Source organism: Scyliorhinus canicula, chromosome 1, assembly GCF_902713615.1.
Source record: "Scyliorhinus canicula chromosome 1, sScyCan1.1, whole genome shotgun sequence".
Classification (NCBI taxonomy): domain Eukaryota; kingdom Metazoa; phylum Chordata; class Chondrichthyes; order Carcharhiniformes; family Scyliorhinidae; genus Scyliorhinus; species Scyliorhinus canicula.
Window position 1 is genome coordinate 182,023,938 of NC_052146.1, and position 16,684 is coordinate 182,040,621.

General features: G+C 49.0%; 1 protein-coding gene across 6 annotated transcripts in view; it reads left to right on the plus strand.

Moving 5' to 3' along the window:
* The window catches only part of dzank1 (double zinc ribbon and ankyrin repeat domains 1), a 257,165-nt gene that overhangs the window by 44,429 nt on the left and 196,052 nt on the right, over nucleotides 1-16,684 (plus strand). For all 6 annotated transcript variants that reach the window (XM_038803759.1, XM_038803787.1, XM_038803778.1 and 3 more), the window contains 2 exons: nucleotides 4,226-4,311; nucleotides 13,301-13,418. In XM_038803759.1, the coding sequence (XP_038659687.1) occupies nucleotides 4,226-4,311; nucleotides 13,301-13,418 (204 nt within the window). The remainder of the gene's footprint in view (nucleotides 1-4,225; nucleotides 4,312-13,300; nucleotides 13,419-16,684) is intronic.

The window sequence follows — 16,684 nt, forward strand, 5'->3', positions numbered from 1 at the left end:
CAGGGTAGTTGTTATGGGGGACTTTAACTTTCCAAATATTGACTGGAAACACCATAGTTCGAGTACTTTAGGTGGGTCCGTTTTTGTCCAATGTGTGCAGGAGGGTTTCCTGATGCAGTATGTAGATAGGCCAATGAGAGGTGAGGCCGTATTGGATTTGGTACTGGGTAATGAACCAGGACAGGTGTTAGATTTGGAGGTAGGTGAGCACTTTGGTGATAGTGACCACAATTCGATTACGTTTACTTTAGCGATGGAAAGGGATAGGTATACACCGCAGGGCAAGAGTTATAGCTGGGGGAAAGGCAATTATGATGCGATGTGGCAAGTCTTGGGATGCATCGGCTGGAGAGGAAAGCTGCAGGGGATGGGCACAATGGAAATGTGGAGCATGTTCAAGAACAGCGTGTCCTTGATAAGTATGTACCTGTTGGGCAGGGAGGAAGTGGTCGAGCGAGGGAACCATGGGTTACTAAAGCAGTTGAAACACTTGTCAAGAAGAAGAAGGAGGCTTATGTAAAGATGAGACATGATGGTTCAGTTAGGGCGCTTGAGAGTTACAAGTTAGCTAGGAAGGCTCTAAAGAGAGAGCTAAGAAGAGCCAGGCGAGGACATGAGAAGTCTTTGGCAGGTAGGATCAAGGATAACCCTAAAGCTTTCTATAGATATATCAGGAATAAAAGAATGACTAAGGTAAGAGTAGGGCCAGTCAAGGACAGTAGTGGGAAGTTGTGCGTGGAGTCCGAGGAGATAGGAGAGGTGCTGAATTAATATTTTTTGTCCGTATTCACGCAGGAAAAAGACAAAGTTGTCGAGGAGAATACTGAGGTACAGGCTACTAGACTAGAAGGGCTTGAGGTTCATAAGGAGGTTCATCGTGTTAGCGATTCTGGAAAGTGTGAAAATAGATAAATCCCCTTGGCCGGATGGGATTTATCCTAGGATTCTCTGGGAAGCTAGGGAGGAGATTGCTGAGCCTTTGGCTTTGATCTTTTAAGTTATCTTTGTCTACAGGAATAGTGCCAGAAGACTGGGGGATAGAAAAAGAAGGGGAGTAGAGATAACCTCGGTAACTATAGACCAGTGAGCCTTACTTCTGTTGTGGGAAAAGTCTTGGAAAGGTTTATAAGAGATAGGATGTATAATCATCTGGAAAGGAATAATTTGATTAGAGATAGTCAACATGGTTTTATGAAGGGTAGGTCGTGCCTCACAAACCTCATTGAGTTCTTCGAGAAGGTGACCAAACAGGTGGATGAGGGTAAAGCAGTTGATGTGGTGTATATGGATCTCAGTAAAGCGTTTGATAAGGTTCCCCACGGTAGGCTATTGCAGAAAATACAGAGGCATGGGATTCAGGGTGATTTAGTAGTTTGGATCAGAAATTGGCTAGCTGATAGAAGACAAAGGGTGGTGGTTGATGGGAAATGTTCTGACTGGTGTCCAGTTACTAGTGGTGTACCACAAGGATCTGTTTTGGGGCCGCTGCTGTTTGTCATTTTTATAAATGACCTGGAGGAGGGCGTAGAAGGATGGGTGAGTAAATTTGCAGATGACACTAAAGTCGGTGGAGTTGTGGACAGTGCAGCAGGATGTTACAAGTTATAGAGGGACATAGATAAGCTGCAGAGCTGGGCTGACAGGTGGCAAATGGAGTTTAATGCAGAAAAGTGTGAGGTGATTCATTTTGGAAAGAATAACAGGAAGACAGAGTACTGGGCTAATGGTAAGATTATTGGTAGTTTGGACGAGCAGAGAGATCTCGGTGTCCATGTCCATAGATCCCTGAAAGTTGCCACCCAGGTTGAGAGGGTTGTTAAGAAGGCGTACGGTGTGTTAGCTTTTATTGGTAGAGGAATTGAGTTTCGGAGCCATGAGGTCATGTTGCAGTTGTACAAAATTCTGGTGCGACCGCATTTGAAGTATTGCGTGCAATTCTGGTCAGCACATTATAGGAAGGATGTGGAAGCATTGGAAAGGGTATAGAGGAGATTTACAAGGATGTTGCCTGGTATGGAGGGAAGATCTTATGAGGAAAGGCTGAAGGACTTGAGGCTGTTTTCGTTAGAGAGAAGAAGGTTAAGAGGTGACTTAATTGAGGCATACAAGATGATCAGAGGATTAGATAAGGTGGACATTGAGAGCCTTTTTCCTCGGATGGTGATGTCCAGCACGAGGGGACATAGCTTTAAATCGAGGGGAGATAGATATAGGACAGATGTCAGAGGTAGGTTCTTTACTCAGAGAGTAGTAAGGGCATGGAATGCCCTGCCTGCAACAGTAGTGGACTCACCAACACTAAACGCATTCAAATGGTCATTGGATAGGCATATGGGCGATAAGGGAATAGCGTAGAGGGACTTTAGAGGGGTTTCACAGGACGGCGCAACATCGAGGGCCGAAGGGCCTGTACTGCGTTTTAATGTTCTATGTCTCCAGGGATTTGGTAGGCCCAGGTTAAAGGCGGCGGTGGAGTCCGAGTCTCTGGGGGGGGTTAATGGAACCGGGGGAGCAGCTGAGTCTGAGTCCCTGGGGGTGGGGGTTCAACAGGGTGGTGGTTTAGGAAGTAGCAGAGTTTGAGTCTCCGTGGGATTCGGCAGGCAAGAGGAGAGTGTGGTGCGTACCAGCCTCTCCGAACAGGCGCTGGAATGTGGCGACTAGGGGCTTTTCACAGTAACTTCATTGAAACCTACTCGTGACAATAAGCGATTTATGTTTTTTTTGTTTTGTTTTTGTATGTCGGTGGATGATATTGTACATAGTAATGTGACCTCCAACCAGCTGGTGGCATCAGACCTTGGTCATGTGACTTGGGACACTCTTAAGTTGGCGACTGGACGTATAACAGGACTGTTGCACTTAAAGTAGCTTACAAGTAACTTTGTCGATATATTTTTTCTGCTAGTTATCCTCCCATATGTTTGACAATAAATCATCGTGCTAGTTTTTCTGCTGGTTATCCTCCCATATGTTTGACAATAAATCATCGTGCTAGTTAAACACCTATATGTTCTGTGTGTATTCTTACGAATGGTGGCACCACAGCACTCAACAGAGAGCGGTTGTAAAAGTGGGCTGCTGAGTTAATTAATGTGTGGGAGTGGTGTTGGGGAGAGGGGCTGCTAAATGAGAGGGGCAGGGTTTTTTTAGGAAGAGGGGTATGTGTGGTGGGGAGAGTGAGGCTAATTACAACACGTGGTGTTCTTCATCTTTTGCCACTCTCAAAGAGAAGGGAAAATAAAATGCAGGCGCCTGAATACCAAGAATGCACCGGCAGCAGCAAATAGATGCACGCCAAATAAGAGGATCTCCTTTTTCATCATACCTATTCAATCTCGTATCTGCAAGGGAATCTTAGGAGTTCAAGATCATCAGATATCTGATCATTTGTAATTAGATTGCCAAACTTGTTGGCTTATTAGAATGTATTTTTTTTAGCTATTTACAACTTTAAAACTTTTGCAATGCTTGTGTTATTTCCATTGAGTACATGAACTTACTGTCTCAAAGTAAAGATTGCAGGTCCTTGGGAAACATGACATATAACAGGGTTGTGTTCCTGAAAACATGTCAGTGTCCCTCCATGGAAAGATTTGAAAACCTGGCTACAATGAAATGCTCCACATTGCACCTTTAGGCATGGGAACAGAGGAATTAGTACATTTTTAAAAAAAGATCCAAGATCCGTCTAGCTCATCCTGGTAGCTGCATGTTATAACAATAACTGTTAACTAATCACAGCAATCAATTAGTCTATAACATATCCAGACATGACAGGGGAAAAGCTCCAATGCCTCCCAAAAACACTACTCATTATACAGTGTAGTGTCATTATGAAATCCAGCTCATCATCTTCAATACTTTGAATTCCTTTCTCCCACACTGATTTTAGCACAATTAAAATGGAGAATCGCTACAGCTTTAACTTCTATAAGTTTCTATCAGTAACAGTCAGCTTGTTTTGCACGTGTAACTCATTTCCCTGAGTATGAGTGTCAGTCAGTTGGTCTCAAAAATTAGGTGAGCAGGGTTTATTGGAGAGTCATTTGTCCTTCGCTTTTCAACTTGACCATTTGCCTCAGCTGGTGGTTAGACTAGAAGATACAGAAAACTAATTACACAAGGAAGGAAATCTCAACTTCCAAACCATTTGGAATTCCTTCACAGACTGTGATTTGGGAGAATGCTGATGTCTTCTCATTTGTAACCTTTCTGTTTTTTCCAGTTAGCTGCTTCCATTGATGCCAGCCACCCGAAGACCCTGAACAGTACGCAAACCATGAGAATCCAGAAGGAGACTGACTTTCTGAAGTATGTGACCATCTTACACACCAAATCCTCTAATATCACTCAGTGCTTTCAGAATAGAGCGGTTCTTTCACTTCAGCAAGCAGGAGAGAGTAAGCAAGAAAGAGAGCGAGAGAGAGCATTAGAGGCAAAAGGGAAAATGTAAAACCTGAGAACACAGTGTCCTGGCAAACAGGCTGCTTAAACTTTGAATCTTCTATTTAAAGGCACATCCCGATTATGAGTCCATGGGTCAAAATAATAAAAATGAAATAAAAGAAATGGGAATAAAAGAAATAAACAGGAAGGACTCCGACACTGACAAGGATCAGCTGTAGTACTCTCACTTGCGCGTCAGATTGTGGGTTTGAATTATACTCCAGAGAGTTGAACACAAAATCTAGGGGGCCCACTCTAACCCAGCAGTGAGGGAGCGTTGCACTGGAGGAGGTGCAATGTTTGCGATACAAGTTTAAATCATGGCTCTATCTGCTGTCTCATTTGGATGTAAAAATCCAATGGCAATATTTTGAAGGGAAGCAGGGGATGATTTTTATTGAAAGGCTATGGACCAAGTGCTGGAAAATGGGATTAGATTAGATAGGTGTTTGATGGCTGACACGGACATGGGCTTCTTTCTGTGCTGTAAAACTGTATGATGATTGTAAAACCATATACCGTGATGGGATTTGAGCCAGGGACCCCAGAGCATTGCTCTAGGTTTGTGGTTTACCAATTCAGTGACCTATATCACTAGGCTACAGGAGGAATCTGGGGAGCAGGGGAGTTCTTCTCTGATGTCCTGGCCAATAGCAATCTTGCAACCTTCATCACTCAAACAAATTAACTGGCCATTATCCCATTGCTACATGTGCACCTTTTACTATCTATGCACAAATTTACTGCTACATTCAGTAGATAATCAGTTACATTTTCTGTCTGTTTAGTTATAATACTGTACATAATAAAAGGTTACTGGTGTTTTAAAGTTACAAACTAGGTGACTGCAGCTTATTGGGCTCAACCAAGGACCTCGGGTATTTTAAATCATAGAATCCATACAGTGCAGAAGGAGACCATTCGGCCCATCGGGTTTGCACCAACCCTCCGAAAGAGCACCCCAACCAGGCCTACTCCCCTGCCCTATCCCTGTAACCCACCTGACCTTTGGACACGAAGGGGCAATTTAGCATGGCCAATCCACCTAACCCTGCACATCTTTGGAATGTGAGAGGAAACCGGAGCACCCGAGAGAGAGTGCGTGAGCAAGAGTCAGAGAGAAAGAGAAGACACACACAAGGGAAGAATGTGCATTCTCCACACAATCACCCAAGGTTGGAATTGAACTCTGGTCCCTGGTGCTGTGAGGCAGTAGTGCTAACAACTGTGTCACCGTGCTGCCCGTAATTTTACCTGTGTTGCGACTCCGAGTCAAGTGGGGCTGGAATTGACCGTGCACTAGCCCAGGGTGTCACAGCACCAGTGTGGCTGAGACAAACAGTCTCCTCTTGGTGAAGTACAATTCAGTCAGTGCTCTGTCACTGTGTTGTGGGTTGTAACTTCAGGACTTCATTGGTATTCATTGTGGATAGTGTTAGCCATTATGGTTTTTGCATTTTGTTTTGGAAACTTTAAACCACAGAGCTGTACTTTTTATTTTATGCTTATTGTATAGTGTTTTTTTTCATACTTTCACACACTTTCCCCTGTCTTGCTTCTTTCTGCATGCCCGCCTGCTTCCAACATTCAAAGTGAACCAAGGATAGTAAGTCTATGCACTTCAAGCTTAAATTTCTGTCTGCATTCAAAATAAAAAGTTGTTTCAGGTTTTCTTACAAATTGCAAGCAATTGTGAGAGGGGTATAGATTGTGATTACAGTAGATAATGACATTGACTTGTTTGTTCACATGGGACTTGATTTATAATCTAGTGCTCTTGAATATTTTGTTCTATATAACATGTGTTTTCTGTATTGTAGCCATATTAGTCCTTTGTGTGCAAGCAAGGCACAAGGCAAGCAAGCATTTGCACCTACATAGTGTTATGGGCCAGGGGTTAGAGAACCCCAAAGTGTATCATGGAATTCACCTGACCCACAACTTTTAATAGATTATGGTATGGGGAGCACACGGCCCACTCTACAGGTGTAGTATAGCAGAAATGGAAAAGTATTTTTTAAAGCAAAACAATGTTTATTCGATGAATTCAAGTTAACCTTTTTAAAACATACAATGAACATCTTAGCAACCATTAATTCAAATATAATCTCCAAGACTACAACACTAAGTAATCATTTAAGCTTTCCTTTTAACATCCATTAGACTTAAAAACACCTTTTTACAGAAAGACATCAGGCTTCACTTCACTACTGAGAACAGTTACCACGTTGAAATCAGCAAATGGACATTCATAAGCTTGCAGAGATTCACACACATCCTGCTGTGATTGCAACTTCTCCAAAACTAAAAATGAAACCAAACCCACCCTGCAGCAAAAAGCCTAAAAGTGAAAGTAAAAAGCTGACAGACAGCCCAGCTCCACCCACTCTGGCATCACTGCAGTAATAAACACCCATTTCTTAAAGGTACTCCCACTAGATATTTATATACACACCCATTTATAAACACCCATTTCTTAAAGGTACTCTCACATGACAATAGTACCATACAGAATCCATAGGATATATCCCAAAATGCTTTGTATCCGACTAACTAGACAAACTAGGGAATTATATTGAGACAAATGCCATTGTGGGAATGTATAAAGAACGTAAGAGTGATCATGTATTGATCCATTAACAAAGACTTCCGGTTGCGGCTATGACTAGCTAAGCCGTACATTTGGAAGCTCCTGCAACAAAGGTGTTTTTGGGCCAATTGGAGGGCCCCAACGGCGCTGAAAAAACGAATCCCGGTGGGGGAAGGTTCCCTGAGGAGAACTAGACCGATTTTATGGTCGGTACCCGGAGCGGAGCAGCAAGAAAAACGGCAGCAGCTCCCCAAAAAAAGCGGGGGAAGAAAATCAAAATGGCGGCCGGCGGTGCATCGGAGGAGTGGAAGAAATGGGCGGAGGAGCAGCAGGCCACTCTCCTCCGTTTTTTCACGGAGATGAAAGTGGAGCTCTTAGAGTCCATGAACGCGACGGCCACCAGGTTGGTGGGAGCCCAGGCGATCCAAGAGGCGTCGATTAAAGATCTGCAGCAGGAGATGACCGCGAGGGAGGAGGAGGCCACAGTCATCGGGGCAAAGGTGGAGGTGCACGAGGCACTCCACATGAAGTGGCAGAGCCGCTTCGAGGAGCTGGACACTCGGATGAGGAGGAAAAATTTGAGGATCCTGGGCCTGGAAGAAGGCCTGGAGGGGTCGGATCTCCCGGGATATGTGGCGGAGATGTTGAGCTCCCTGATGGGGGAAGGGGCCGGTCCGGCGCCCCTGGAATTGGAAGAGGCATACCGGGTCATGGCCAGGAGGCCTAGGGCAAACGAGCCCCCGAGGGCGGTGCTGGTGCGGTTCCAGCGGCTAAGTGATCGAGAGAAAGTCCTGAGGTGGGCAAAAAGGGAGAAAAGCAGCAAGTGGCAGAACTCGACGGTAAGGGTGTACCAGGACTGGAGTGCGGAGGTGGCAAAGTGGCGGGCCCGGTACAACCGGACAAAGGCGGTGCTACACGCGAAAAAGATCAAATTTGGAATGCTGCAACCGGCGCGCTTGTGGGTCACCTACAAGGACCAACATCATTATTTCGAGTCTCCAGAGGAGGCCTGGACCTTTGTACAAGAGGAAAAGTTGGACACGAACTAAAACCTGGGAGCACCGGCGGTCGTAGCCGCCGGGGGACTCTTGATTGAGCAAGTGGCCCTTTTCTTTTTCAGGCCAGGTCGGAACTGGGTAACAGTTTCGTGGATTGTTTGGGGTGTTTTTTCTCGAACGGTTGACTTTTCTGAATATTTTGAAGGTTTCGAGTTGTTGGGTGTGTCTGTATATTTGTACTGTTGAAATCTCTATTGTGGGTCGTTGGCTTCTTATGGGGTGTTTCTTCCCGTTTCCAATTTCCCTTAGTTATTTACCCCTCTTACCCTTTTTCTTTGGGTGCTTGGGGGGGTTTTTTGTTCTTTTTTTTCTTTTCGGGTTATGGTTATCTGCGGTTATTTATACTGTTTGATGGAGGGTGATGGTTGGGCACACTGTTAGTTGATAGCTAGTTAATTATTTTGTTATTTAAGTATGTAGTTAAGTATTTATGTATTTAGTTGCCATTGGGTATTTATATCGTTAAGTTGGGGAGACGGGACGGGGGGGGAGCGGGTTGATTATGCGGGTCTTTCTCGGGGGTTTTAAGGGGATCTTTCACGGGCGCAGATGGGGTGAACCGGGAGGAGTCGGAATGTGGCAGGAGCAGCCGGGTCAGCGGAGACCAGCTGACTCTCGGGAGTACGATGTGGGGTACATCGCGGCTAGGAGGGGTCCTAGCCAGGGGGGGGGGGGGGGGGGCTGGGGGGGGACACCGGGTTGCTGCTGGAAAGACCAGGGACGAGAAGGGGAGAGCCGGGGGGGTGGGGGGGGGGGGGGGGGGCCATCGCTATGGGAAGCGGGTCAGAAAAGAAGGGATGACCCGGGGCGAGCAAGGGACAAGACATGGCTAATCGACAGGGAGTAGGGACGGGTCGCTCTGCGACCCGATTGATCACGTGGAACGTAAGGGGGCTGAATGGGCCGCTCAAAAGATCAAGGGTCTTCTCACACCTGAAGGGACTGAAGGCTGATGTAGCAATGCTGCAGGAGACTCATTTGAGGGTAGCAGATCAGGTCCGCCTGAGAAGGGGGTGGGTGGGACAGGTGTTCCACTCAGGCTTGGATATCAAGAACCGGGGGGTGGCGATTTTGGTGGGAAAGAGGGTGTCGTTTGTGGCGGCAGAGGTGGTGGCAGACAAGGAGGGCAGGTACGTGATGGTGAGGGGTAGGCTGCAGGGAGAGAATGTGGTACTGGTAAATGTGTATGCCCCGAACTGGGACGACGCGGGTTTTATGAGGCGCCTGCTGGGCCTCATCCCGGGACTGGAGGCAGGGGGCCTGATCATGGGAGGGGACTTTAATACGGTGTTAGACCCTGGGCTGGATAGATCGAGTTCCAGGACGAATAGGAGGCCGGCAGCGGCAGAGGTGTTAAGGGGGTTCATGGAGCAGATGGGAGGGGTAGACCCATGGAGATTTGGTAGGCCTAGGGCGAGGGAGTATTCTTTTTTCTCCCACGTCCACAGAGTGTACTCTAGGATCGATTTTTTCGTATTGAACAGGGGGCTGATACCGAGAGTGCAGGACACGGAGTACTCGGCCATTGCGATATCGGACCATGCACCACATTGGGTGGACGTGGACATGGGGGAGGCGCGGGACCAACGCCCGTTGTGGCGCCTGGATGTAGGGCTGTTGGCGGACGAAGAGGTGTGCAGAAGGGTGAGAACGGGCATTGAGAACTATCTGGGTACGAATGACACAGGTGAGGTGCAGGTGGGGACGGTCTGGGAGGCCTTGAAAGCAGTGATTAGAGGAGAGCTGATCTCCATAAGGGCACACAGAGAGAGGAAGGAGAGGCAGGAAAGGGAGAGGCTGGTGGGGGAGCTCCTAGAAGTAGATAGGAAATATGCGGCGGCACCAGAGGAGGGGCTATTAAGGGAGCGGCGTAGCTTGCAGGCCAGGTTCGACCTACTGACCACTAGGAAGGCGGAAATGCAGTGGAGAAGGGCGCAGGGTGCGGCGTATGAGTACGGGGAAAAGGCGAGCAGGATGCTGGCACACCAGCTTCGTAAGCGAGATGCAGCCAGAGAGATTGGGGGAGTGAGAGAGAGGGGTGGGGACGTAGTGCAGAAGGGGCAAGAGGTGAATAGGGTCTTTAGGGACTTCTATAGGGAATTGTATAGGTCTGAACCGCCGAAGAGGAGAGGGGGAATGAAGAACTTTCTCGATAAATTGGGGTTCCCAAAGGTACAGGAGGAGCTGGTGGAAGGGTTGGGGGCGCCGATAGAGCTGCAGGAGCTAATTAAAGGGATAGGTCAGATGCAGGCGGGGAAGGCGCCGGGGCCGGATGGGTTCCCGGTGGAGTTGTACAGGAAATTTGTGGACTTGGTGGGTCCAGTGCTGGTGCGAGCCTTTAATGAGGCGCGCGAGGGGGGGGTTCTGCCCCCAACAATGTCGCAGGCCCTGATCTCCTTGATTTTGAAGCGGGACAAGGACCCGGTCCAGTGCGGGTCCTACAGGCCCAGCTCCCTCCTGAATGTTGACGCCAAGCTGTTAGCAAAGGTCCTGGCAACCAGGATAGAGGACTGTGTGCCAGGGGTAGTCCATGAAGACCAGACGGGGTTTGTGAAGGGACGCCAACTTAACACAAATGTCCGGAGATTGTTAAATGTGATTATGATGCCAGCAGTGGAAGGGGAGGCGGAGATAGTGGTAGCGCTAGACGCGGAGAAGGCATTTGACAGGGTGGAGTGGGAATACTTGTGGGAGACGTTGGAAAGGTTTGGGTTTGGGGAGGGATTTATCAAGTGGGTAAAACTGCTCTATTCAGCTCCGATGGCAAGTGTGGTAACAAACGGGAGGAGGTCAGAATATTTTGGGCTCCATCGAGGTACTAGGCAGGGATGTCCCCTATCTCCCTTACTCTTTGCATTAGCGATTGAGCCATTGGCGATGGCACTGAGGGGTTCAGGGGGGTGGAGAGGACTGACAAGGGGAGGGGAGGAACATCGGGTCTCGCTCTATGCGGATGATTTGTTGTTGTATGTGGCAGACCCGGAGGGGGGAATGCCGGAGGTAATGGGGATACTAGCGGAGTTCGGGGACTTTTCGGGATATAAATTAAATCTGGGGAAAAGTGAGGTCTTTGTAATACACCCGGGAGACCAAGGGGAGGGAATTGGGAGGCTCCCCTTCAAAAGAGCAGTTAAAAGTTTTAGGTATTTGGGGGTGCAGGTGGCAAAGAACTGGGGGACCCTCCACAAGTTGAACTTTTCCAGACTGGTGGAACAGATGGAGGAGGAGTTTAAGAGGTGGGACATGGTGCCGCTGTTGCTGGCAGGGAGGGTGCAGTCAGTTAAAATGACGGTCCTCCCGAGGTTCTTGTTTTTGTTCCAGTGTCTGCCCATCTTCCTCCCCAGGGCCTTTTTCAAGAAGGTAACGAGTAGTATCATGGGGTATGTGTGGGCACATGGCACCCCGAGAGTTAGAAGGGTCTTTTTGGAGCGGAGTAGGGATAGTGGAGGGCTGGCGTTACCCAACCTTTCAGGATATTACTGGGCGGCAAATACATCGATGGTACGAAAGTGGATGATGGAAGGGGAGGGGGCAGCCTGGAAGCGCATGGAGAGGGCGTCCTGCGGCAGCATAAGCTTAGGGGCACTGGTAACGGCACCATGGCCGCTCCCTCCCACGAGGTATACCACGAGCCCGGTGGTGGCGGCCACCCTCAAGATCTGGGGGCAGTGGAGGCGACACAGGGGGGAAGTGGGACGTCTGATAGGGGCACCACTAAGAGGGAACCACAGATTTGCGCCGGGAAACACAGGAGGGGGATTCCAGAGCTGGCAGAGGGCGGGTATTAGACAACTGAGGGACTTGTTTATAGAGGGGAGGTTTGCGAGCCTGGGAGAGCTGGAGGAGAAATTTGGGCTCCCCCCGGGGAACACGTTCAGGTACCTCCAAGTGAAGGCATTTGCCAGACGACAGGTAGCGGGGTTCCCCGCGCTCCCCGACAGGGGGGTGAGTGATAGGGTGCTATCAGGGGTCTGGGTCGGGGAGGGGAAGATCTCGGACATCTATAAGATTATGCAGGAGGTGGAGGAGGTACCAGTAGAGGAGCTGAAAGATAAGTGGGAGTTAGAGCTGGGGGAACAGATAGAGGACGGGACATGGGCAGACGCCCTGGAGAGGGTCAACTCGTCGTCGTCATGTGCGAGACTAAGTCTCATTCAATTTAAGGTACTGCATAGAGCCCACATGACGGGGACAAGGATGAGTCGGTTTTTCGGGGGTGAAGACAGGTGTATTAGATGTTCGGGAAGCCCTGCGAATCATGCACATATGTTTTGGGCATGTCCGGCACTGGAGGAGTTCTGGAAGGGGGTGGCAGGGACGGTGTCGAGAGTGGTGGGGTCCAGGGTCAAGCCAGGATGGGGACTTGCGATCTTCGGGGTTGGGGTGGAACCGGGGGTACAGGAGGCGAGGGAGGCTGGAATATTAGCCTTTGCGTCCTTGGTGGCTCGGAGGAGGATCCTGATTCAGTGGAGGGACGAAAGGCCTCCGAGTGTTAACACCTGGTTAAACGACATGGCAAACTTCATCCAATTGGAAAGGATCAAATTCGCCCTGAGAGGGTCGGTGCAGGGGTTTTTCAGGCGATGGCAACCCTTCCTAGACCTCTTGGATCAGAGATAGAAACTGAGGCCGTGACAGCAGCAACCCGGGAGGGGAGGGGAGGGCGGGAGGGAGGGGGGAGGAGGGGGGGGGGGGGAGGGGGGACAAAGACGAAGGAAGTACGGTAGCGGTGGTGGCACGGGCAAGGCCTGCCCGAGGACGCTGCTAGAAATGATAAGTTGGTCTGACTGTCGGTTCGCCGGCGGGGGGGGGGGGGGGGGGGGGGTGGGGGTGGGGGGGGACGCGCGAGTAGGGGGGGGGGGGACCTTTTTTCTTTTTCTTGTTAAGTAGGGGGGTTTGACTTTGTTTTGTTATAATTTAAATGTAAATGTAGGGGGGGTTAAAATGTTTGTATTTTGAAAAATTTCTTCAATAAAAATTATTTTAAAAAAAAAACAAACAGTATAACTTGCACAGCCAGACTTGGGTAAACTCAATTGCCAGTCGGTCACTGAACTGGCCTGTGCTATCCATAAACAATGGTATTGACAGGAGACTCGTGCATTGTGTAGAATATTCAGTTTGTTCTGATTTCTTAGTTGGTGATGGTTGGCAATGGGGAAAGGAATGTTATATTTCTTCTATGTATCCATTGTATTTTTTTTAGGTGTGTGTGTTGCCTTGCTCCTCGTCCATCCGATCCTTTTGCACGGTTCTGTCAGGAATGTGGATCACCTGTTCCTCCAGTGCCTGGCCGTAGGCTTCCACCACCTGAAGGAGCTCAGGTAGGGAACAACTGAAACAATTAACTAATCTTGGTTATGTAAAGAATAATCTGCGTTTATGTAACATTATTCATAACCTCAGGACAGCCCCAAATGCTTTATAACCAAGAAAGTACTTTAGGAGCATGCTCACTATTGCAATGTAAAAAATTTGTGTACAGCAAGGTCCTACAAGTAATAATATCAAAGAAAATGCTGTGGATGTTTCAAGGTCCTTCAAACAGTATTGCGATAATGATCAGATAATCTTTTAGTTATGAGTGAGGGAAGAACTTCCGGTGACGGCATGTAGGTGGAGGTCGCACATTAGGTAGCTCCTGCTGGAGTCTCTGGTTTTTGGACTTTTATGCCTGATTTCAGGGGTAGTTTGTGAATGAGTTGGTGTGGGAAGTTATAAGGAAGACCTGAAATGTTGAAGGCTCGGAAGAAAGGCGCAGGAAAGAAGGGGGCAAGTGAAATTCTGCCACCGAACAAGGCTGAGTGTCCTGCAGGAAGAAAGATGGCGGTAATTGGGTCAACGATGGAAACTCTGACCAAGGTGATATCGAGGGTGTTCGCCAAGCATATGGAGGTGCTTCAGAGAGAGAGATGATGACTGCAATGAAAGAGTGGGTGGATTGCCCCGGTTAAGGTGTCAGAGATGAAAATGTCAGTCGAGGTGCTGGAGCAAGAAAAGAAATTGAAGGAGGTGGAGGAGGCATTGTTGCAACACAGGGACCAGTTCACCTCGATGGTTGAGGAGCTGCAGAGGGTGGCGGAGGCCAACAAAGGGTTCAGAGCTCAGGTGAACGACCTGGAGAATAGGTCAAGGAGGCAAAATCTGAGAATCGTGGGCCTGCCTGAGGGGGTGGAGGGCCCGGGGCCAATCGAGTACTTTGCAAAGATGTTTGCGGAACTGATGGGGGAGGGGAAGATTCCTGCCGCTATGAGTTGGACAGGGCACATTGGTCCCTCAGGCCAAAGCCTAAAACGAATGAACTACCAAGGGCAGTTATAGTCTGCTTTCACGTGAAGGAGAAGGTCTTGAGCTGGGCCAAACAGAGATGAGAGGTGAAGTGGGAAGGCATACAAATATACCAAGACCTGATGGTGGAGCTGGCAAGAAGATGAACGGCCTTTCGATGGGTGATGGCAGCATTTTATGGTAGAGGAGTGAGATTTGGAGTGGTCTACCCTGCAAAGTTGCGAGTGACGCGCAACTTGAGGGATTTTCATTTTGAGCCGGTGGAGGCGTTTGTTAAGGCTGAAGAACTGGGACTAAGATGAGGGTTGGGATTTGGACTTGGTTGGTGGGGACGGGGATGCTATTTTTCTTATGGAGGGTTTTCTATTTGATTGGGGTTTTGTTTCTCTGTTTCTTGAATGGGCGGTTTTGTTTACATTTGTTTATATGTGTTTTGGGGCTTTTAGTTTTTCTTCTTTTTTCCTATGGATGTGGTTTTGTATTGTTATTAGATATAAGGGTTTGGTTTCTTTTTTGGGATATGTGGTGGCCTGGTTATTGAGGAGGGGTGGCTCAGGCAGGGGACACTACACAAGATAACGAAGGTTGGCTCGTGAACAGGAGTGTGGTGGGGCGAGGGGCCACAGTTGTTGGAGCCTGGTCAAACAGGTATTGATGGACCTGGGAGGCGTGAATGGTGCGGGGAGGGGATCTATACTGAGTGAAATGTTTGCAAGAGGAAGTGGATGAGGGGAGGGGTTCAATGGTAGCAAAAGGATCTGGGAGGAGCTTGGTGGTGGGATGGAGGATGGCTTATGGGCGGACGCGTTGAGCAGAGTCAATGCGACCGCAACATGCGCCAAGCTCAGCTTGATCCAATTTAAGGGGGTCCTCCAGGCCCAGATGACACTGGCCCGGATGAGTCGATTCTTTGGGGTGGAGGACAGGTGTGTAAAATGTGCGGGCGGACCAGCGAACCATATCCACATGTTCTGGATGTGTCCAAAACTTAGGGGATATTGGCAGAGGTTTGCTGATGTCATCTCCAAGGTGTTGAAAACAAGGGTGGCACCGAGTCCAGAGGTGGCGATTTTCGGGGTGAAGGAAGACCTGGGAATTCAGGAGGAGAAAGAGGCAGATGTTCTGGCCTTTGCTTCCCTGGTAGCCCAGAGACGGATACTGCTAGCTCAGAGGGACTCAAAGCCCCCGAAGCCGGAGACCTGGTTAACTGACATGGCGAGCTTTCTCGGCCTAGAGAAGATTAAGCTCGCCTTGAGAGGGTCATTGTTAGGTTTCGCCCGGAGGTGGCAACCATTCATCGACTTCTTCGCGGAGAATTAATCGTCAGCAAGGGAGTGGGGGTTAGGATAACAAAGAATAGAGGTCAATTAGGCGGGTCTTGGCGGGATGAGAGTCGGCGATTGCACTATGTCTATTGTTCTTTGTACATTGTTTTTATACTGTTGCTGTTTGTAATGCCAAAAATACCTCATTAAAATTGTTTATTAAAAAAAAGCAAAAGGATCTGGCAGGATGGGCAGGGCCCAGGGTACTGGTGATGGTGGAAGGGAGGGGCGGGGAGGGCAAGAGACCCCCAGTCGGAATAGTGACTTGAAGGGGTTGGGGGACCGGTGAAGAGATTGAGAGTTTTCGCACACTTGAAGAGTTTAAAAGCTGATGTGGTGATGCTGCAGGAGACCCATTTGAGGGTGAAGGCTCAGGTGAGGATTAGGAAGGGCCGAGTGAGTCAGGTGTTTCATTCAGGGTTTGATAGTGGGACTCGGGGGTGACGATATTGTTGGGCAAGAGGGTGAGGTTTCAGATGGATGCGGTGTGGTGGATCATGGGGGCAGGTATGTGATCGTGACGGATGTGTGAGAAGTGAGGTTGGTGGCACTGACGAGCGTATGTGGCCCCAATTGGGATGATGTGAGGTTCATGAAGAGAGTGTTGGGTGCCATCCCGGATCTGGACACCCATGAGTTGATAGTAGGGAGGGATTGGAACATAGTGTTGTAACCGAAGGTGGACAGGTCCCAGCTGTGCTCGCTGACCCAGTTTGGAGGGGGGTGGGGGTGGAGAGTTGTGGTGCGATGCGTTGGTTTTGGGGTGGGATGCGGTGTCCGTAACCCTGACCAGCCCCACCCCTGTTGTGCGGCCTCCCTTGCGCCATGTCCTGTCCATCCTCGCCCTTCTCTGCATCCTCCTCATTGGAAAAGGAATGCCATTCATCATCCTCCTCCAGCACATCGCCCCTCTGCTGGGTGATGTTGTGGAGAATGCAACAGGCCGCCATGATGTGGGCGACCTCCTAGCGTCATAC